The following is a 22,703-nucleotide window of genomic DNA, read 5'->3' on the forward strand; positions in this document are numbered from 1 at the left end:
GGTCAATATACAAATCAGATCTTACCCAGAAATCACGCTGTTGCCAATCCTTTAGAATCTAAAATCTAAAGGTTTATTCATAAAAGGAAAAAGATACAGATGTGAGCTAGAATTGGTTAAATGGAATTGATTACACACAGTCATGGCAAAGTTCTTGGTTCAGGCTTGCAGCAGTGATAGATCAAGTCTCTGGAGTACATCCACAGCTGGGATGGATCTTTCAGTCCTTGGTTCAAAGCTTCAGTGTAGCAAAGTCCCTCCAGAAGTAAGAAGCAGGATTGAAGACAAGATGGAGGAACTGCAGCAGGTTTTATGTTCTCTTGCCATGTGGTCTTTCTTTCTTTGTCCCAAAGACAAGCCGTCCATCACATGGCCTGGAAAAACCTCAGAGCTCTGTCCATAGGCATGTCCCTGCGTGCCTTGCTGAGTCCCAAGGTGTGTCTGCCTTTTCTCAATGGGTCAGTTGTATAGCTGATGGTCCTTAATGGGCCATCAAGCAGGCTAGGCAGAGCTGACACCAACTTGTCTGGGGTGTCACCCAGAAGCATAGCACAAGTTTGAACTACAGATGTATACAGCCAATACTTATAACTTTAAATACAAAAATGATACGTGCATACAGAGAGCATAATCATAACCAGCAAACCATAACCTTGTCTTAGACACCTCATTTGACCCCCTTTATATATGATTTGGTGCCACTACAGGACCTTGGTTGCAACCATGATCTATATGGTCCCAGTTCATGTCAATAACGTCACACCTCCTTTGCCTTTCCCTGCGCTGCCAGCTCCTCCCCTGTGCCCACCCTCAGTGCCTGTTTCAACACACAGAACTTACAAGATTGGCTCCCTTTGCAATGTGACCTGCCCGACCGTTCCTTGATTTCACTCCTGCCCCTTCTTTCCCAACCCATGTCTTTTGACTGTTCTCTTCTGATGGAGATAGTCAGCTCTTTGGGCCAGGACTGTGTCTCTTTCACTCTCCTGAAAGCGTCACACACAGTTATGTGTGATGTAAATTCTAATGGATGATGACAACCACTGAGCATTGCCCCTGCAGATCCTCACAAGTGCATGCCTTTGCATCGCAAGCCCCGGACCATTATGGGACCATGTGCCCAACCTCTCAGAGATTCGCTTGTTCAATGCAAGGGTTGGTGACCCCAGCTGCCTTCAGTTCCATTCCTACTGCCATAGGCAGCATGTCTCAGAACCATCCTTCAGCTCACCTGTGCTGCAGGCCATCTTTAGCTCAGGTTAGGTAGCTAATTTACATGTTTTCTGGAGAAGTTTGAAGCTGTGTCCAGAAGCGTATCGGTTTCTTGGCTGTTAGATTCACGACAGTTCAGCTGGCTCCACTGCAGAGCCCCAGGTCAGTTGTCATCTGTGGCATTGCAGGGTTCTGATCCATCCTCATCCCCTTCATTGCCCTGCTGAGAACCTAGAGTTTATCATCCGATAGCCAGATTTAAATGGTGTGTGTCTTGTGACCAGATATCCATAACAGCCCCAGGCATGGGAGAAGGGCCGTCCCTGAAGCCATTGGGATTAGCTTTACCCCTCCAACCTGCCTTGAGCAGAAGGGGCAGCTTAAATGCCTATTGATGGATAATTCCTTGAGAGGCCAGCCAGCCAGCACTGGACCCATTTCCTCTGTACCAAAGGTTTCAAAGGAACTGGCCTCATCGCATTTTGGTTCCACCTCAGAACCAAAGGATCAAAAGAAAGTTCAATGAGCGAGGGACTGGTTGCAATACTTCTTGAGATGTAAGGGCTACAAAAAACCCAAAGGCCGTGACTCCTCATAGGAAGTCCTCGTTCCTGTTCTCTTCTCTCTTAACCGAGAATAGGTGCAGACCCACACACTCTCCTCTAGCTCAGTGCAGGAACTGGTGGTTTGCAAGCATCATAAAGCCCTCAGATCCAAGCACCTGTTAGTGCTGTGGGCTCTTCAGATCCATAGAGGTTGGAGCTGGGGCTGCCTGAATTGAAAGCTTGAGATCCAGTGACTGATGTATCTCTCTCTGCCCCTGTTTTGTCTGGGAGTTCAGGGAGGCAGTAATCCATGCTCTCATCCTTCTCAGGGCAATAGGAGATCTGCCACGGTCCAAAAAACCAAGCTCTCCTTTGATTTTTCCTGCCTCAGTGGCCCAAATTCAGATCCAAGGACTTCCTGGACAGAGATAAGAATGGAGGGTTGTCCTGGTGGCTCTCTGATCCATACATTTCCTTGCAAACCCAAGTGTAAGATGAGAGAGAGGGACCATTCTCCCTCTCCTAGCACCTTGGACACATGCTCCCAGTATTACAGGGAGGTTATACTGAGACATGCTCTTTGGACTTCTCCCTCACCATGAAGTTCTTCTAAGAGGTCACTTATGGCCATCAGACACCACGGACAGTATGGCACAAGTGGCATTGTCTGTCCATCGAGCCAAGAGGCAATCCACTGAGAGGCCTCTTGCAAAGCTCATCTTCTCCAGAGTACCTGGAAGAAATACTCACCTCATCACCTAAGCCTGCCTTTTCCTCCACTGACAAATCTGGAGGATGATCCTTGGAGTGTGAAGAAAAGGAGGAGGAATTAGAGAACCCAGAAGATGCATGTGGTGCAACAAAGGCTGAAGCCATCCTCTCTCACCTCCCCAGAGGGAAGTGAGACTGTGCCCTCACTCGGAGAGATGGAGACTGAACAGCTCCAGGAGTTGCAGAGACCCCTGACAGTCCAGGGTGGGCAGTGAGAGGGAAGTCACACGAGCTCTTTGGGATCGGAGAGCAGAGAAGACTATTCTTCCTGTACACAAATGGCTCTTAAAGCCAGCAAAAGGCCTCTGGCTCAGGCCGGCCTCACTTCCTGCTCTGGCAGAGAGACATGGCCACCTTTACTGAACAACACAGCAGAGATAGGGTATTTCATCAGCTGGAGCTAGGCTACGTATGTTAGACAGTGAGAAGGCACTGTGTCATCACCTGGGGAGGACAAAACTCTTTTGCAACTCTTCAGAGTTATTTGTGATATTCGGAGACAAGTGTAAGGGAAAACCAGTTGCTGTTCAGAGAGTGTATAAACAGATTAGGCTCTGGAGTCAGTCCTGACCAAGCACGTGTCCCAGTGCCAGATGGCTTAGAGGCCCTCAAAGCAGTTCACACAGCGAGTTTGGGGGATGTCTCCATCTCTGAACTCTGGGAAGTCACTCTGTTGCACTCCATTCATAACATCACACAACATGACTGTCTTGACTTAGGGGCCAAACATGGTGCTAATTTTAGGAGAACAGTCCTTTGACCTTTCTTTAACCAAGGACTCCTCAACCCTCCTCTAAGAGGTTCTTACTGCTAGTCAGTCTCCCAAGCATGGGGATATGCAGAGGCAATTCTGGGTGAGAAAGAAAATATACTTATCTGTAACTACAGTGTTGCCCCTGCAAATTCACACTGAACCAACCTCCTTCCCATACACAGCATTCTGAATTTGTGGGAAGAACTGAGGGTGGTCAGATGTGCAGTCCTTGCATTACTTCATACCGAGCCTTGAGCTCCACAGGTAGGTGTATGTGTGGGACCATCCATCTCTGCTTTCTAGGTGCTATCTGGGCTCATGGCCCTAAGGCATATGCACCCCCAAAGGTGTGGCTCTGCAGAGGCAATGCACACTCAGAACGCCACTCACAGGTGAGTAATCTTACTTTATTAAATCTGACCTGGGTCATCCATCCATTATGTGTTTCCATTCCATCGTTGTCACCCATTCTAAGCCTAACAGCAGGGCAAAGCCTTCACCTGCTTTCACCCAAGCCCCTGAAAAGCTGGGCCTGGAACTCTGGCACATGTGCCTACTCGTTGCAGGTCTGTAGGTTGAAAAGTCATGGCAAGACTTAGACAACTCAATCTCCTCACTGACTTTGTCCTAGTCGCCCAGCCAGAGATAACCCTTTTCTCTCTACAGCCCATATGCTTTGTGAAATGTCTTGCTCATATGCTGCATGTGAAACAGGGGGGCCTGCCCTCTGCCTGAGAGAGACATACCTAGAGCCTTAACTGGGGCCTAGTTAAACAGAACAGATTGCAACTATCCTGGGTGCAGGGGGACTGGAACAATTTGTATGGGGGGGGGGGGTGCTGAGAGCCATGGAACCAAACTGTAAACCCTGTATGTGATGGAAACCACTTCAAGCCAGCGGTTACAGCAGCACCCCCAGCACCCCTAGTTCCCGCACCTGTGCCTGGGTGTATAAAGTAGGAAACTGTGGCCTGAAGAAATAGATCACAGCATTCAGTGTTCCACCTTGCACCTGGCTGCTTGCATCTAGGAGCTTGGCATGCCAGGCCCTGAACACCCTGGTCTTCACTTCTGGGTTAAGAGGAGAGCAGTGGTGAGACTGCGTAGAACTGATTTTCCATAGGAGTGAGTGGACTGTTCAAAGACAGCCATTCCTGACGGTACTGTTCAGTCTAGCACAGCAGCGAGGAGGAAGTCTCTCTGAAGACGGGGCAGTTTCTCCATAAACACTTTGTCAAGTGTTTAGCAAAATTTCCTGGAAGAAAAGAGCCAGAAGGTAAAATCTTGGTCTTCCTTCACCACACACTTAGTATACGTGACTCATATAACCTAATCTTCCTTTCATTCATAGAAATAGGTGAATAAGTTCCATTTTTCCTTTAACATGCAGCTATTTAAGCTGAGAAGCAGTGTCTCTAATGGCTAGAGGGAATGGGTTTGGAGCTAGGATCCCCAGGTTCTAGTCCCAGCTCTGATTCACTGTGTGATCTTGGGCAATTCACTTGCCACCTTTATGCCTCAGTTTCCCCCTAAATGGGCAGAGCAAAGCAATTAATGCAAAAAAAAAGGGAAAGAATGAAAGAAGTTGTTCATCATGGTGAATTTCAAAGTCACATACGTGAGTATTTGCAGCTGCCAAATTTGAAATTTGCACACCCAGATTTTCCAGTTGGATGTGTTTGCTGGCTCACATCCAGTCAGGGAAGAGAAATTATACTAGGTAGCTTATGTAACCAATCACAAATGAGCATCCGTTAGCTCTGAGAATGGGGACATTCATACTCACCTGACCCTGGGTCTCTTGCGAGTGATGTGACATTAATGTGTAAAGCATTGTGAGATTCACCAAGGGGAAGGTGCTAGAGGAGATCAAAGCATTATTACACATGACCTCAAAGGATCACTTTCTGTTCTTGATCAACCAAAAATGAAAATGAAAAACTCCATCAAACCAATTCATCTTTTCTTTATGTTTTGTTTCCTCCAACCCAACCACTACTGTACCTAACCAGACCAGGCCAATCATTGCTCCAAGATGGCCCCCCAGTTGCCTAGCAACCCTCTAGCTGTTGTGGGAGTCCCAAACCAAAACTATCTCTCCCAAATAAACCGAAACTGTAAGTGACTAACTCATGTTGTCATCGTCCTCTGCGATGACGCCATGTGGCCGGTTGTAATCTCGTTGCATGATTTGACGTTGAGTTTTCTATATCTCTATTTCTATATCTTTATTTTTTCTGTATTGGTGCTTTTCTTTTGGCGATTGTGAAGTGCCGTAGTGAAGCCCCTGGTGGATAGTTTTTGGAGTGCTGATTGGTCAGTCTTGATTAGTTGTGAACTTTGACTCCCCACCCCCCCAAACTCCGTCTCCTCTGCCCTCTCTTCTTTTCTCTTTGTTGTAACGTAACAATCTGTGTTTGTGTTTCACCAGCATTCACTATATGGCCCTAATGACTGGGGGAATTTAATTGTTAAGGAATCACTCTTGGTTCCAATATTATTTCTGAAAAAAGGGGGTTTCACTTAATTTCGGTTGAAACAAGAAATGAAGGGTTTTATTTCGTATTCTTTTCCCTTTTGTTATTTTCTATATATAGTCTCAAAAACTTGGTAGTGCATGCAGAAAAGCACTTGGGAATACCACGAACGTTGATCCTTCAGCAGTATGGTTTGCGGATTCTGAGTTGGAACTGAAGTCTTGTATTTCTTTGCTGAATATTCCTTCTCATCCCATCCAAAAGGGAATTCAGAGTAGAATAGCAGAAAGTGAGGCTGGAGCAGGAGAGAGTGAGTTATGAGCAAAGACTGAGGTGGGATTTACAAAAGAATATACGGTAGTTAGGTGCTCAGGTCCCATTCCCTAACACAGGAGGACTAATAACTCACCTCTGGTTCAGCCAGTGCAGTTCTGTCCCGTTAGCACATCAGATCTCCATGCAGACCCTTTCACTTTCATAAGAGGAGACAGAGCGGGCAGTCTTTGTGATTCCTCAGAGCTAGGAAGCCAGTATTCGCAGTAACAAAATGAGCCAAATGAGATTGCAAAGGAATCTAGGGCAAAATTATCAGCTGATGTAATTGCTTTGACCTCAGAGGAGTTATACCACCAGAGAGTTTGGCCTCTAACATTCTCACTGCTGAACATTTTGCAGAGACTTTAAATAAGAAGTGCCGTCTCCTTAAACAATGGACTGGTTATTTTTGTGGGGGGGGGGGGGGGGGGGGTGATGAACCAGCTGAAGGGCACATGTATCTCACTAGTGCTCCTCCATACCACTTAACCAGCTAGTAGAATCCTGTGAAATTTAGAGGTGCCCTTGCCTTTTTACATTTGAGAACTTAGCCTCAAGTCTAGCCTCAGTTCCAAGTGAAAATGTGTTTAGTGGATCTAAATGTAGTTCCTACTGGACATTTCTCCAAATTGCAAAACCACTGTACTATTTAACATAAAGGTAGTCTGGGCTGAAAAGCACCCAGTACTGGAATAGCAGGGTCAGCTACAGGTCAGGATTGAGGTGCACTGGCAAAGTTGTGCGGGGGCCCAGGACTGAAGTAAGTCAGGACTGAGATGCATTCATTGGCAGATCTGTGTGGATAGTCCAGGACTAAAATAGCAGGGGTGCTACAGGTCAGGTTTGAGGGTCATTGGTAGAGCTACCCAAGACTGGAATAAGAGCGTGTGCTTAAGTTGAGGATGGAGGCACGTTGGCAGAGCTGGGATGCTGATGGAGCTGCAGGACAGAGTTGAGGTGCCTTGGCAGAGGTGGGTAAAAAAAGGGAGCTTGCATAGTTCTGTTTCCTCTGTTTCCCAAGCACTAAAACTCACCCAACATTAAAGCCGTTCTCAGGGGGCTCTCATGCATTGTACATTGCAATGGGCCTTGCAAATCCTGGAGCCTTGTAATGTGCCCTTTGTTGTCTTGCAGGTTGGATGCCCTGCAGCGTATGAAGAGTATTAACCCTTTTCCCAAGTGCAGTATCCAAACTTGTAACTCTCTTTCTTTGCAACATATCATGGAAGAGGCGGAAGCGAAGGAGGAGAAGAAATGCTGGCGAAAAAGAGAGCCATCGTGGTTGTATCTTCTTTTTCTTTTTTAATTTTTGAATCAGTTTTGTTTGTTTCTTAACAAGAAAGAAAAAGACACAGTGATGTTGGAGAAAAGACAAACAGGTGCAGATATTTGCTGAGTCAGACTATGAAATGGTGGCTGCTGGAGAAGACTTTGAATTCCTCGCAAGGAGAGAGGTGGGATTCTTGGAAGGAAAAACAAACCAACCTAGGATTCAGAGCTAGGACAGGTCATTCATGAGGATGAACCCTACCTTTTTAAAGCACTCATTTGCTGCTACAAGTTTCAAAGGAGGAACTAGGAAAGAGGATCCAAATGGATATAAACCAAAGCCAGTGGGATTGGACCAGGCGTGTATGTTTCACCTGGATAACGTTTTGTTTTAAAAGGGAAAGAGAAATTGATTTTTTTCCATATCTGGCTGGAAAAAAAAAATCAAAGGCTAAGCGCATGTTGGACTTATAGAAGAGATATATAAATACGTTTATATATATATATATACATATATATATATGTATATATATATACACACATACACACACCATGGAGCAGGGCAGAGGGATGTGCCCCCTCCTTGCTTGTCACTGGCACAGGGACATAGGATTTACTTCTTTCAAAGTCATATCATTCCTTAGAGTTTAGGGACCAAAGGACTACTGCTTTTTTAAAAATATATATAAATAAATTAATTTAACAAAAAAACAAAGAAAAAAGGTAGACGTATCACATAACAGCTGCGAGCGTTTCAAAAAGAAACACAAATAGAGGGAAACTAGAAAGAGCTTTGTTTACCGTGTCGTGTGTTCCAGTGGCCCAGCGACTCCATAGGCTGTAGGAGCCCAAGGGACCGGAAAGCAGGGAAGTTTTTCCAAGGCTATGGAAAGTGAAATCGTGGCATTTCTGTCATGGCAACTTCTTCTCGCACCTCTGTCCCACCCCAGACAAAAACATAGAAATGAAGATTTTGGCTGGTAAGTAGAGCTGGTTGAAAGATCCAATTTTGCCTCCACTGAGAACATGGAAGAAATCATTCCATTTGAAATTGTTAAGGAAGATTTGGGTTTTGTCAAAGGAAAATTTTTAAAGAAAGCGAAGATGTTTGTTTCAAAGGGAAATTTTCATTTTGTTTTGAGTTCTTGAGAAATTGAAAATTCCATCCAAATTGGCCTGTTTTCACTACACATTTCAATTTTGATTAAACTCCCTTTGTGACAAAAACCGATTTTGGTTGAGAAATGTCAACCAGCTCTACTGCTGAGACAATTATGAGAAATGTGTTGCAACCTTCACTAGCTCCTGAGATATATATGATCTCCTCGGCCTCTCCTTTACACTGTGTGCGAGAGGTGAATTGGGGCCATAACGTTGTACATCCAAATCCAACTCTGTTACACCAGTGCATCCCTTGCTGAGGTCGCTGCATTATCTGGGCATAGCCGATCAGAATTTGGTTCGTGGGTTGCAGATATATTAACATACGATACCTGATGCTTCAGCATAAGACTATATCAGACTGTGCCAAATATGTATGTGGAGCACACGTCCCCTCCAGGTGCTTACATGTTTCATTGTGAAAACAAAAGATTTTCTTTCCCACACACCCTTCACCACCTCTCAGATTTCCTATCAGCAGGGCAGATTTGCTCAAGGTCAGATATTTGCATCATGGTATAAATCTTCCCCACCAGCTGATCTCACTGATCGCTGCATGCGTCCAAAGGTAAAATTCAAGCCAGGAGAGGCAGTGCGGGAGGCTGTTATTAACTATAGTGGACCAGACTCTGCACTGATTTATATTCCCTGCAATCCCAGTGGAGTCAATTCGATTGTATGGGGCATCCATCAGTACAAAGTTTGGCCCATTAAGTTTAAACAAGGGCTGAATTCATCCCTGAGGTATCATATAATCATAGAAATGTAGGGCTGGAAGGGACCTCAAGACATTATCTAGTCCAGCTCTCCCTCATGAAAGCAAATGTTCATCTTTCCCCACCTCCAGGCCCAGAATAAAAAAACTAGCAACTTGGTCATATACAAAAAATAAAACAAGAGAGAGAGCAAACGTCTGAGAGACCAGCAGCCTCTGGGAGAGGTCAGATTTTACATGTCATGGAGATTTATAGTCATAGCATGAAAACTTGACTGCACTGGAATCAGGTGTTTCAGGTGACTTCAATGGGGTCAGGATTTCACCTGTGGATTGGAAAGCCAGAAGGGACTGCATAACTGCATCGAACACAATAATTTTGCAGAAGGGTAGAAGCAGATATCCCCTGCCATCCATAAATACATATATACCAGTGGGCTCTTGTCTCACCTGTCCCTTTACTTCTTGTCTTTGATGTTCTCCAGGGTGGCTGAAGCTTTGCTCCCCTCCTCGCAACCATTGGAAAGGCCTTGCCTTCAAGTCTGAGAGGATGTGCAGTCATGGCCCTTTAAAACTCCCCCTGTCCTGCAGGGAGGGAGTGTCCTTTTTGACAGGAACTCATTGTTATTCAATGGAATTCACCCTGCAGAGCAGAAACCCCCAGATAGGACAGATGGGACCTTAAATGAGCTGGACTATATCTCCTGTGGGATCTTAAAGGAGCAGGCCTGTAGCACTTTGTTTTAAATTTCTTCACACATCTGTCACTTCTCTTTTCTTAGTTTCTGTCACAACTTGTGTTTCCCACGGGCAGCAGGCTGTGCTTCCCCCAGTGCCTGAACCTGTCACCTTGCAAGCAGTTGGAAGGAATCATCATAAGGCTCACAAAAATAGAGGGGAGTGATTCAGGATCTAAAACCATGCCCCTGAATTGTGCTCCAGAGTCAACTCAAGGGAGAGGAGGGCATTTCTGAAGCCTCAAAATGAGCACCTTCCTCAGATGTCTCCATCCCTGACTCCATGATGCTTTCACACTCATAGTAGCTATAAGCATGCCAATGCATGGACCACCTTCTGTTCCCTGCAAGCATTACCCAGGAGCGTTACCTAGAAGAGTATTCCTTGACATGCAGTGTTCCATCCATTGTCATTACCTATAGGGCTTGGACTTATAAGGAGCTCTTTGATCCAAATCCACATAACCAACTGAAATGCCACAGGATCCATTATGCACCAGCCAAATGCTGGGTGTTGAAATGGTCACAGACCTGCTCATTTTATACTACCAGTGCATTTACTTGGATTCACTGCTGCTCTGCTGGGCTAGGTTTATGGTTTAAGTAGGTGTTAATTATCATGCTGTGTATGGGAGATCCTGCTGCCTTTGACCTGTTTAGAACTAAATTAGACTCTATTTCAAACTAAAATTGTTTGCAGCTAGGCAGGAAGGAAGAGGGGTGTAAGGAATGGTGCTGTACACGCACTGCATGGTTAGAGCAGAGGACTGGGAGTTGGAACTCATGGCCTTTATTCCTGACATTGCTGCAGATTCACTGGATGGGATAAAAGCTCTGTTTAAAGTCACTGTCCTCGCTCTGCCTCAGTTTTAAAACAGGAATAATAATAGTGCCCTAACTCACAAGACACATTGTGAGGCACGTTTAATCGATGTTTGCAAAGTGTTTTGAGATCTTTGCATGCAACGCACTGTAGAAGTGAAAAATATTATGTCTGTATAGCGGTCAGATACTGAATTGCCAGCCCTAAAGTACATCACTCAGAACCTTTCAAGAAAACCCTTCTACTCCAACAGTACTAACTAAGCCAGGGCCTGATCCTACGCTATTGGAGCAGGATCCATCCATCCCATTGCAGCTTTGCCAATGACTTCAGCATGTACTGAATCAGACTCTCACTGCAGGCTGCCCCCGAGCCTCAGCCCGCTCTTTGCCCTGCTGAATGTACAAAGAAAAGAAGTAGCTGGCACCAGGCACGGCTCTCACAATGCTAGTGGGGGTAGAAAGAAGCGCATACTGTTGAGCATTCAGGGGACAAGGGAGCTGGTTGACTAAAGGTTTGTGGAAGCAATCTAACCAAAGAGCTTCTAAAGCAAGTATGTAGAGCCAGGCCACTCATAAAGCCTAGCTGTTATTTAGTGCTAAATGCCATGCTACTGAGGGTAAATGTGGTCAGAAATTCCGTATTTCTAAGACTAGGGGTTGTCTCCAAACCCTCCTTGTTTTTTGCATCTCTCGAGCCATCTCCTGCCTTACAGTCCCAGGCTCTGAGAGTCATATTTGAGTCACAGCATTGATGAACATACACCAACATACTCCACAGCACTCGCACCTTCTTTAGCCTCTCTGGTGCCTGCAGATAGCCCACAAGGGAGGTGGGCTCTGTGTCTCTTGAGCAATATTAACCAAGGGCCAGATCCTGCTCTCAGCTGCACTGGTGTAACTTCACCCACATTTGTTCTTCAGTACCTAGTGACCAGTCACTTTACGACATGACTTTTGTGGGTACTGGTTGGCCATGAATGGGTTGCCCAAAGCCACAAGGGGAGGAGAGGAGGTCCGAGATGGAATTTAGGAAATGTCCAGCCGAACAGAATGCAGGATGGATAAGGCATGTGAAGAGACTAGATGTGTCTAGTTGCCCTTCACAGCTCACATGCCCTGGTTTGGTCGCTTGGCCACTGGACTCCTTTTTCTGTGATTCATTGTTACATTTCCTAGTGGTTTAGAACAGAATGCTTTTGTAGAACGTTAGCATTTAACGTAGGATAACTCTCCATTTGAAAACAAAAAAAAAAAGACAATCGACTTTAGTGATCATGTGAAGGTGACTTTTTTTTTAAAAAAAAAATGAAAAAAAGCAACAACAACAAAAAATACATACAACAGGGGGGCTCCAATCAGCAAGTGATACTCATAGTACAACTGAACAATGTGTTCCAGGCTCTACTTCAAACAGCAGACCACTGTAGTGAATATGGGGCCTGTTAGGTGTGATAGCCCTGTTCCAGCTGCCTCCAGGAAAGTTAATGAGTGGCTCAGTCCTTGTTTCCATATAAGTGACCTGAGAAATTCAGTGACCTGCTCCCAGCTGCCTAGTATCAAAGGGTGGTATGTTGAGTGCCCCGTCACTCTTTAGCTCATCCATGTCTCTTTCTGAAAGACTGAGATTTTGATGGCTTAGCTCCAGGTATAACCTACATAAAGAAACTGCATTACCCAGGGAAGCTACAGGCCTAAGTTTTAGAAGGCAATTTATGATCTATAATCACCTACTAAAAAAAAAAAGAACGTCTTACACCAAGAACCAAGGTACATTTGGCGGGAGATCTTGTTTATTCTTAAATTATGGTGTTATCATACAGAAATAGGTGTTTCCTCTTAATGGTGAAGGGCAGTTGAAAACCTTGACTCATGCAAGAAATTCACTCAATAGAAAGAGGCCCTAATTAGCCTTCAGTTTGCAATTTGTGTTGTCATTACACCTGTTCAAAGTGAGTGTAGGACACTACCAGATCAGCGTTGGTGCATCTTATATCCACTTGGTAGCAGTGAAAATAGCAACAAACGATGCAGGACATCAGAGAATTAGGTCCAGAGTCTTCTGACCCAACCATTAACTTAAACCGCCAAATTTTTGTGCTTCCTTTGTCAAATGGTCCACTCCATTCCAACTGTTGGAAAAGTCTGTAAGTATTTCAAGACAGCATTCTCTTCCAGTTCCCATTTACTGCCATTTTGGTTTGGATTCGCTGCCCCAAAACGTTGGGGCCAAAAACCGATATGCAAGTAACTGAAGAAGTGATGGTGAAGGGAATAAAGGGAAGCTTTGCTGACATGTCCCACTGTTGGGATCAAACTACAGTGTAAAGCAAAGGGGTGGATGTTCTACAGATCCTGTTAAACCATACTTAGTATTACAGCTAAGAGAAGTAAAGCTAGTCTGCTACTCCCTGCCTTAAAAACTGGTCCCTCAGTCTAGAGCAAGCAAAAACAAGACTTTCATAAGACTTTCCTGGTTATCTTACTGGCTTGGACAACACCAAATAGGCATTAAGATACCATAACGATTGGCACAGCATAAGAACCTGAATAGAATAGAAATATGAAGGGGTAAGTGGCAAGCAATAAACAGGGAACCAATAGAACAGGGAGGTTTGGACAGTGGAAATGTAGGTCACTGAAATTGTACTGTACATCCCTGCCTCAGTGAGGGCTTGGGAGAAGCCATGGGTTCATGTTGTTAGTATGCTTTGAGAGCAGGGAATGAAGGATGCGTTATACAAGGAAGAGATTAGTAGTATTCTAAGGTTACTTTAGTATTTCCTGATTCTCACAAATTCAACGGTCAATGGTTGGGCCCAAGACTCTTCTCTGTATCACAAAGTCCACACATTTTTGTAGACCTGGAGGCTCTGACATGGTGGACAGTCCTGGCTTGAGATGCCAATTCACCCTTTCTTGTTCATAATTTCACCAGTGGAGGAATGAAGGCTGGGATTTCCAAAGGAGCCTAAAAGAGGTAGGTGCCTAATTACCATTGACTTTTAATGGAAGTTGGGTACATAACCCCCTTTGGCTCCAGACTAAACGAGCATTCTTAAAAGGCTTAGACAGAACAGGCAAGAGCCTGCTCATGTGATTTGCCTCTTGTTTCATTTCCCATAGTTGCATAAAAGAGAAAAGGAAACAACTGAGGCCGGTAACACTAGTGGGGGATAGTGGGCTCACAGAGTAGAGAATCTGGCAATGATCTAACCTCAGCCTTGTGCTGTCTTGGCACAGTATTCACTCTCCCACCACATCTGAATTTCAAAGATCTAGTAGATTCACTAGCAGCAGAAGAAGCTAGACAAGACCATGACCTGGCCAGGCTCCATAGTACAAAGTGTCCATGGAACATATTTGTCCCAGTTATTTGGATGAGATTTTCTTTTTCAACAAACAGATTTTGCTCACCAGCCGCTGCCCACAAACCCTGTTGGGTGATAGCTGTTGCCAGATACAAGGGATGATATTCTCCACCTCCTGTCTTAATACATCTGCCAGGTCCCAGAGCATGTTGTGTTGTAACTGAAAAAACAATTGCTTCTTATTTCTTAAAGAGCTGACCACCTTCTTGCCCAGCATAAAATATTCACTAGAGTGTGTTAACTCATAAAAGGTTGAGTGATTGGTCCATTGCCTTTTGCCTGTGGACAGCCTTGGGCCAGATCCTCAACTGGTTTCAATATGTGTAGCTTCACTGAATTGAATTTGTTGGCTCCAACAGAGCTACATTGATTTACACCAGATGAGGATATGGCCTTGTGCATCTCTCCATTTCAAGCCTATTGTGATAATGACTTGAGCTGGCAAATTAACTGACCAAAAATGCAGAAATACCAACCGTTGCTTTCTTCTTGACAACACATGCAGTGACCAAGTGGACGTGTACCATCCCACCCACACAGAAATTCCAGCTGCAGAATTTCATCTAGTTCCTACTGGTCCAATTGGACAATGACCAGCAGGGTTTGGAGCAGAACAAGGGACCTATTAATCTGCTTGTTCCTAGGGCTACTAGTTCATGGGGCTCCTGGCACTTCAGTTGAAGGATTCGGATTGTGCTTACTGGAACTGTTACCAGGGCAAAGGTGGCCGCATTTCAATGTGGTATGAAGTGATCTCTGAATAGATAGGGCTGATTCTGGAGTTCCCACTGGTGTACTGCCAGTGACTTCCCTTACTCTTACTGTCTCATTGTGATTTATCCAGAAGTGTGATCAGAATCAGGCACTATACATTTGTAAAGCACTTTGGAGTCCTTCACCATGAAAGGCACTAGTTCCAGGTACAAGGCTGACATTAACGATGGAAAGGCAGAGAGACAGTTTCAATCAGCTCATGTGCCTGGTTCATCCAGTCTCATTGCTGTACCACACATTGAACAGGGAGGGAGCGTTCCTGATCTACGCCTGCTCCAGTGTAGCACCATTATGGCGCCTACTCCTCCACCCCATTGGCATAGACTAAAAGTAACTACACTGAAGTCAACGGAATAACACTGATGTTCAACCAGTGTAAATGTGGGGAGAATCAGGCTCATAAAGGGTTAAACATAATATATATTATTAGTTGCGATTATCAATACATTTTAAGAGGCCCAATAAAGATGCCTATATCTGTGCATTCCTCTAACTTTGTGGAATCATAGAATCATAGGGTTGGAAGAGACCTCAGGAGGTCATCTAGTCCAACCCCCTGCTCAAAGCAGGACCCACCCCAACTAAATCATCCCAGCCAGGGCTTTGTCAAGCCGGGCCTTAAAAACCTCTAAGGATGGAGATTCCACCACCTCCCTAGGGAACCCATTCCAGTGCTTCACCACCCTCCTAGTGAAATAATATTTCCCAATATCCAACCTACACCTCCCCCACTGCAACTTGAGACCATTGCTCCTTGGAGTGTCATCTGCCACCACTGAGAACAGCCGAGCTCCATCCTCTTTGGAATCCCCCTTCAGGTAGTTGAAGGCTGCTATCAAATCCCCTCGCTCTTCTCTTCTGCAGACTAAACAAGCCCAGTTCCCTCAGCCTCCCCTGATAAGCCATGTGCCCCAGCCCCCTGATCATTTTTGTTGCCCTCTGCTGGACACTCTCCAATTTGTCCACATCCCTTCTGTAGTGGGGGGAACCAAAACTGGATGCAATACTCCAGGTGTAGCCTCACCAGTGCCGAATAAAGGGGAATAATCACTTCCCTCGATCTGCTGGCAACGCTGCTACTAATGCAGCCCAAGATGACATTAGCCTTCTTGGCAGCAAGGGCACACTGCTGACTCATATCCAGCTTCTTGGCCACTGTAATCCCCAGGTCCTTTTCTGCAGAATTGCTGCTGAGCCAGTCCGTCCCCAGCCTCTAGTGGTGGAGCTCAGAGGCATCAGTGGAACTAGCGCCTAAAGCACTGAGGCAGGGATGGGCAGGCTACAGATGGAGATGGACTGGGAGGAATACCAAAGGGGCAGATTTGCTTCTCTCTCTTCCCAGCAGCAGCGAGTGCTTGGGACCTTTTTCCCTCTTGATGCCTGACTGCAAATAACCAGGGATGAGCCCAAGCAATCGGATCCACGTGGGCTCTTTGCCAAAGATCGGCAGTCCTAGGCCCAGCCCATCTCTATAAAACGTGAGTCTAAGTCACAAATGATGGAGCCAGCCCCTGTCTAAGAGCCTACACCCAGGGTAAGATCACAGGCCCCCAAGCAGCTTGTAACACAACTAGACTGCAATTAACAAAACGGCAGCATTTCAACAGAGGACTGGGGCCAGGTTATTTTTCCGAGTGGGAGGTTTTCTCCTGGCTTCTGGAAAGGGCTGTATGACAGTGGGGCTGTGGCTCTGCTGTGTGTGCAGGGGTCTTTATTACTCTATCCTAGCCATTGCTCTAATATTGCCTTCATTTAGAAGTACAGTCACGCATGCCTGAACTTTTATCCGTGAGCCTTGGCAGACTCCCTAAGGAACATGCTTGGGGGAAACAATCTGTCTGGGAGCCTCACAGTGGCTGTTGCAGGGCAAGCCCAGAATAGGTTTCTCAGTGGAGTGAGGGCAGGGATTTCGCTGTCTGATATTATTATATGGTAAAGTCACAACTGACATATGTGTGGGCCCAGGCCTGGTCCCCAAAAAAGAGGGTCTGAGCCAGATGATCAAAAGCAGTCACCTGGGAAGGGCTTCAGCAGAAAGCTTTCGGATGAACGACAGGTATGAGTCATGAGTTCAGCTAATACTATAATTCAGTAGCAATCAAGGGGGACTATCTTGGACAGCCAAGGCACACAGAACTGAGAGCCAAGCTTCACTCCTCCACAGGGCATGTATGTCTCCAGCTGATGTAACATTTTCAGGCACGGGGAAGAAGCGAGGGAAAGTGACCCCTGTGCTGGCATATGAGCCCAGCCAGCCGGCTCCCAGACTCATTTTCAGCCTGCGCACGCTCCCCGTCAGCAGCGAGGCGCATCGTGCTCTCCGGCTGCGCCATCGCCCTCAGCCCCAAGGGCTGTGGGACGAGACTGTCAGCTCACCGGTTCTGCAGAGCGCAAGCAGAGGCAGAGACAGCGTCCAGCGTGGAGGTGCCAGCACCTCACCACTGGGTTTGCTCGCCCTAGTCAGGCATATCCAAAGGAATTGGACAAACTGGCAGCCAACCCAGCACGGTGACCTCACAGTCTTGGGCAGCGGGGAGCACACACCAGGTGGCACGTTGTGTAGCTCGGCTTGTGGTGAAAGGCTGGGATGAGGGGCACAAGCGCTGGCTCTTCCACAGACTCACTGGGTGGCCTCGGACACATTATGCCACCTCCCAGGGACTCGGCTGCCCCACCTGGAGCATGAGGCTAATAATCAGGACCAAACTCATTGGGCTGGGAGGCTAAGTCCAGTCATGTCTGTAGCACGCTTGGAGACCCTCCCAGGAAAGGCAGCACCAACCTGTAAAGGCCTCGTGTTACTGGGTGCTGAGCCGTGCACAAGGGCCAGTGCTGGTGAAGAGAGGGCACCAGATAGCAGGTCATTTTGAGCTATGACTCATTGCAGGGCCTCTGGCTCCTCTAGGTTCATCCTCACATGAGTGTAACCCCCCAGGTTTTTGAGCCATGCAGCACAGACCCTAGCGAGAGCTAACCACCATAGAATCATAGAATACCAGGGTTGGAAGGGACCTCAGGAGGTCATCTAGTCCAACCCCCTGCTCAAAGCAGCCAGCAAACCTAGGGCCCATGTGGCAAGGGGAGGGTCCATTTTAAAGGCTATAGCGAGGGAGATGCAGAGAGATCAGGGCTGAAGGCCAACCAGAGGCCATGTGCTCTACAGGACAGTAGAGCCAGCTGCATCAGCAGTGCCAGCCCCATCCCCTTAGGGCAGGGATTTTGACTGGGCAGTCCAGGTTGCTCCCCATCACTCACAAGGAGGGCATGGCAGACTCCAGCAGAGGTAAGGGTCCTTCAGACATGAGTACCTTCCTGACAGCCCGGGGCTATGCAGCGTGGCCCATGCTAGTTAAATGGGACTGCTGGCCAGTTGGGGCTGCACAGCAGTTTGAATGACTCCTGAGCCGCTCTTGCCAGCAATGTCAGGTATCAGTAAAGGGACAGGTGTGAAATGTGTAGGGAGGGGGCAGGGCCCAAGCCACTGGTACATGTTACCCTGCAGGCCTGCAATGTCAAGCAACTGATCATTTTGGGTGCCCAAAGGGAGGCTGCTTAAAAAGAAGTTTCAGAGGAGTGGTGCTCAGCACTGTCTGAAAACCAGGCCCCCTTCGGGTCTCCAAGCTGGCACCCAGGTCACTTTGGAAATCGCAGGCCTCAGTATACAGCAATACACATGCGTCAGCCTTTGTGATGCCAGCAAGTCCTGGCTGGCTTTCTCTAAGCAACCCCAAGGCTTTTTCTACATCTGGGGGTGAGGGGAGTGTTAGAAAGTGCACTGGGCCAGATCCTTCACTGGTACAAATCATCTCCATTGACTTCAATAGCCCTACCCTGATTTACACCAGACGAGGGTCTTCATGATTAGCATTGTGATAGCATTCCTCGGAGCCCTAGTCAGGGCCCAGGACCCCATCATTCCATGTGCTGTGCAACCACAGACCAAAAAGAGCTGGCCCTCTGCCCATGCAGGTACAAGCCAGGGATTGCACCGAGCAAGTCTTGCTGCCTCCCAGAACTCCTGTAACGAATGTCCCCTTTGCCTGAGAAACAGTCCAGTCCTAGAGCCAGTGCTGGGAGCTATCCTATGCCATGAGGAGATTTTCCTGCTGCAACAGGCTAGCTGTTCTCTTTGCCTCTGCTTACCCTGACTGCCAACTAGCCACAGCGACTGTCAGTCATAACGCATCATTTTAATTACATTGTTAACTGCTTTATAAATCATGGTTTTAAAATACAAGTGATTTCAGTGGGTTTGTGCAACGAAGGACAGTTTGGAATTCCTGATCCAAGACCACTGCTGCGCCAAGGGGAACAGAATTCTTCTCTCTTTGTTTTTGGCTTGAATTATCTGTAGGGTTGAGAGGGAGTGGTGGGCAAGGTAATTTCTCCTCCGCCATACATTGAAATCCTTACACATGAGCCTAGTGAGGAGAACAAGTCCCCTCACCAAGTTGGTTCTCTTGGTGACCAGAGGCCGATGACTCGGAGGGAACCAGAATTACAGAGGTAGGCAGCTACTGAGCTACAGAGAATTGATGGCTCAAATGTCCTGGAGCTCTGGGCCTGGGGTGGAGGCTTACCAGTCTGAATCCCAAAGAACCTTGGCTGCCTTTTTGGGTCTGGATGGGGGGTGGGGGGTAGTTGGTGCACAATCCCTGAGAGCTTGGTTAAAGACGTGTGTTGTCATGAGCGAGCAGGGAAAGAGCTTGGTCTGCTTTGCTATCTCCCAGCCCTGGCAGGGCTGAGCTCACACGCGGTTGTAGGGACATGGCCCTGTCCCAGCAGCTCTTCTGTTCTCACCCTTCTTCTTCCCGGCGACCCAGCCCCGCATGTACATTGACACAAACCCAGCAGTGACTGCCGTCTCTAAGGGCTAACTTTCTGCTGCCAAGGTCTATTGCTACCTTGAAGGACCAGGGCAACCACAGGAGAATTCTCAATATAAAGCTACCTCGGACATAAAGGCTGCTATCTCCCAACCCCATCTTCCATTGACTCACCCTCTGTGCCCCCCTCGCTGCAGCATGGACCCTCCCTGCTTCCTGCCAGCTCTCGGGAGTAGAATCCATTAAGGAGCATTGGCCTTCCATTCAAAAATTACTTATGTCCCAGCCCACCTCCCTCCAAGCTGGGAAGCCTCTTCGGAGACCGGGGGACCCAACCAGCCAGTACCTTTATGCAGTTCTTCCCTTTAACAGCAGATTTGGAATTCCTGGCGCTTTGTCCCCTGGCCCAACATCTGTGTCCAGGAGAGGGCTGGAGGCCCACTGGGAGGACCATGTGGGCCAAGGCAATGGTTCCACCAGGTTTGATGAGCCAGTCAGAGCCATGCTAAGCTTGTCTATAGTGGAAGATGCTCTTCGCACAATGCGTTCCTGCACCCTGTTCTCACTCCCTCTTTTTCTCCTGGTCCCAGCCCATTGCAGCATGGATTGGGGGGACAGGGGAGAAGAGGAGTTGTAGCTCAGGGGATCACAGACAGCTCCCATCCCAGGAGACCAACGCCAGCTCAGGAGCCCTCCCAAACCCCACCATGACTAGAATGGCATCCCCCGGTGAAATACTGAGACCCCCCACACATACACAAACACACACACCCTCCTTCCCCCAGCCTCCTTTCCCCCTCCCCCCTCCCTCCAGCCTTTCCCAGCTGTTGCCAATTCCCAGCTGGTTTAGTGCCGACACCCTTTGCTGCATGGACTCCTTCTGCTATCGCACCCATTGTCTGTCGTTCCTACCCCCACCCTAGAGCACAGCCACTGGAGTGCTGGGCTGAGTCCTCCCAACTGAGCACTTTTTCTGATGCCTCAGGCTTGGGGCGGGAAGGCTGGGGACTCCCTGGCTGAAAAGCAACACCTGAATCCTGCCTTGTGAAGGGAACCAGGAAATGGGCAGGAGAGACAGTCCATCCTTCTGGCCATATCACACTTCAAGGCACCAGGCCTGTTAGCAAATGCTTTTCAGTGGTCCAATTCCTCACCCCATCCATGCCCGGGGCAGCTTGGTGAAAAGCTCCTGACCCATAATGACCTACCTTCCTTCTTAGGAACAAAGCTCCAAGGCAGAGTCACCTGGCACTCTGGCTAGCTACACACCCAGCCCTCATCTGGCTTTTGGCAAGGTCTAAGTGGGCCTTCTGGGCTGACAAAAACACATAGACCCCCCAGCAGGCAAGCCAAAGAGAACAGAAAACGTTGCCCCTGGCCTGCTGGGATAGACGTTTCTTTCACGCCCACCTTGTCGCTCAACTAACCCTTTTTAAAAATCTTTTCCCTCTCCACCCTCTTCCTTTCCCATGATTCTAAGCAGAGCACTCGGCTCCAAGGAGTGGGGGGGGGGGGGGAACAGACCACAACAGGCTTTGAGATTCCAATTGAGTCCAATTATTTTGAATGAGTCTCATTTTGATGTCCTTGTAGCATAAGCGAGATGAATGGATGGTAACTCTGTAGCTCTGTAGTTAATGATATGCTGCTTAGACTGAAATAAAGCACAGTCCAGTGGGGTTTTGCCTGGTTGTTTCATGTGGGGGTCTCTTATTAATCTGTGTGTCTTCATCCATCTGCAGGACACAGCTGGCCCTGGGCCCTGGTGCCATTGGCATTAAAGCCCTGGGATGTTTCTCATGGTCACGATGCCCCAAGCCAGAGCTAGCCATTTGCTCTCCTAATTTCATTTGTCCTGTATGTCCCACATGGCAGTGCTGATGCTTTCTGCTCCACTCCAGGTCTGTCACGGAGCATTCCAAGTCAGCAGCCGCAAAGGGCAGGTTCTGATTTATTGGGACAGGGAGACGCAGGGGATGGAAACAAGATCCCAGGTCTTTCCAGGACAGCTCTTCCCGCTTCCAAGCAGCTGCAGTGACTCCAGCCAGCGGGCTCTCTCTCCCCACACACCGCATGGCTCCGAGCTGATGGCAGGAGCACTGGTCTCTCCCCAAGCAAGGCCATGTTTTCTTCTTCAGTAAGCCTGGCAATGGGGTCTTTTCTAGGGAGCGGCTGTTGGGGCAGGGTGGTGCCTTGGGGTGGCCTGAGTTTTCCAGACTGGCCTCTGCGTTTGGAACCCTCCATTTTGGCAGGGCAGGGGTGTAGACCAGAGGTGGGCAAACTTTTTGGCGAGGGCCACATCGGGGTTACGAAAAGGTATGGAGGTCCGGGTAGGGAGGCCTGTGCCCCCCAAAACAGACTGGCCCCCCACCCCCTCCCACTTCCCGCCCCCTGACTGCCTCCCTCAGAGCCCAGCCCACCCGCTCCTTGTCCCCTGATTGCCTCCTGCCAGGACCTCCCCCCCTGCTGTCCCCCCTTGGACCCCCCCCACCTGCCCCCCCACTCCCTGACCCTGACTGCCCCGACCCCTATCCACACCCCCACCACCTGATAGGCCCCCGGGACGCCCACCCCCTATTCAACCTCCCCTTTCCCCATCCCCTGACCGCCCCACCCCCAAACCTCCACCCCATCCAACCGCCCCCCGACTGCCTCCCAGGACCCCCTGCCCCTTATCCAACCCCCCTGCTCTCTGCCCCTTACCATGCCACTCAGAGTGGCAGGACTGGCTTATTAGAAAGGTGGGAGGTGGGCGGGCGCCAGCCGCACTGCCCGGCAGGAGCGGCTGGCCAGAGTGGTCCCCGCACGGCGGTGTGGCTGCGGGGGAGGGGCCGGGGCGAGCCTCCCCGGCCGGGAGCTCAGGGGCCAGGCAGGACAGTCCCACGGGCCGTAGTTTGCCCACCTCTGCCTTAGTGGCTGCTGCTGTGCCATTCACTCTGTACAGCTGCCCACTG

At 48.2% G+C, this 22,703-nt stretch overlaps 1 protein-coding gene across 9 annotated transcripts in view; it reads left to right on the forward strand.

The window, feature by feature from the left end:
• CELF6 (CUGBP Elav-like family member 6) overlaps positions 1–21,422 on the forward strand; it is a 235,746-nt gene extending 214,324 nt beyond the window's left edge. For 8 of the 9 annotated variants that reach the window (XM_073363131.1, XM_073363139.1, XM_073363143.1 and 5 more), the window contains one exon: positions 7,209–21,422. Coding sequence is in view for 1 of the 9 variants with exons in the window: in XM_073363139.1 (XP_073219240.1) it covers positions 7,209–7,231 (23 nt within the window). In the remaining 8 variants the exon portion in view is untranslated. Of the gene's footprint in view, positions 1–5,294; positions 5,400–7,208 lie in introns of all 9 variants that reach the window. The other variant, XR_012161215.1, reaches the window with a different exon arrangement.
• The last annotated feature ends 1,281 nt before the right edge of the window (positions 21,423–22,703 follow it).

The sequence above is a fragment of the Lepidochelys kempii genome, chromosome 10 (assembly GCF_965140265.1).
Source record: "Lepidochelys kempii isolate rLepKem1 chromosome 10, rLepKem1.hap2, whole genome shotgun sequence".
Lineage (NCBI taxonomy): Eukaryota > Metazoa > Chordata > Testudines > Cheloniidae > Lepidochelys > Lepidochelys kempii.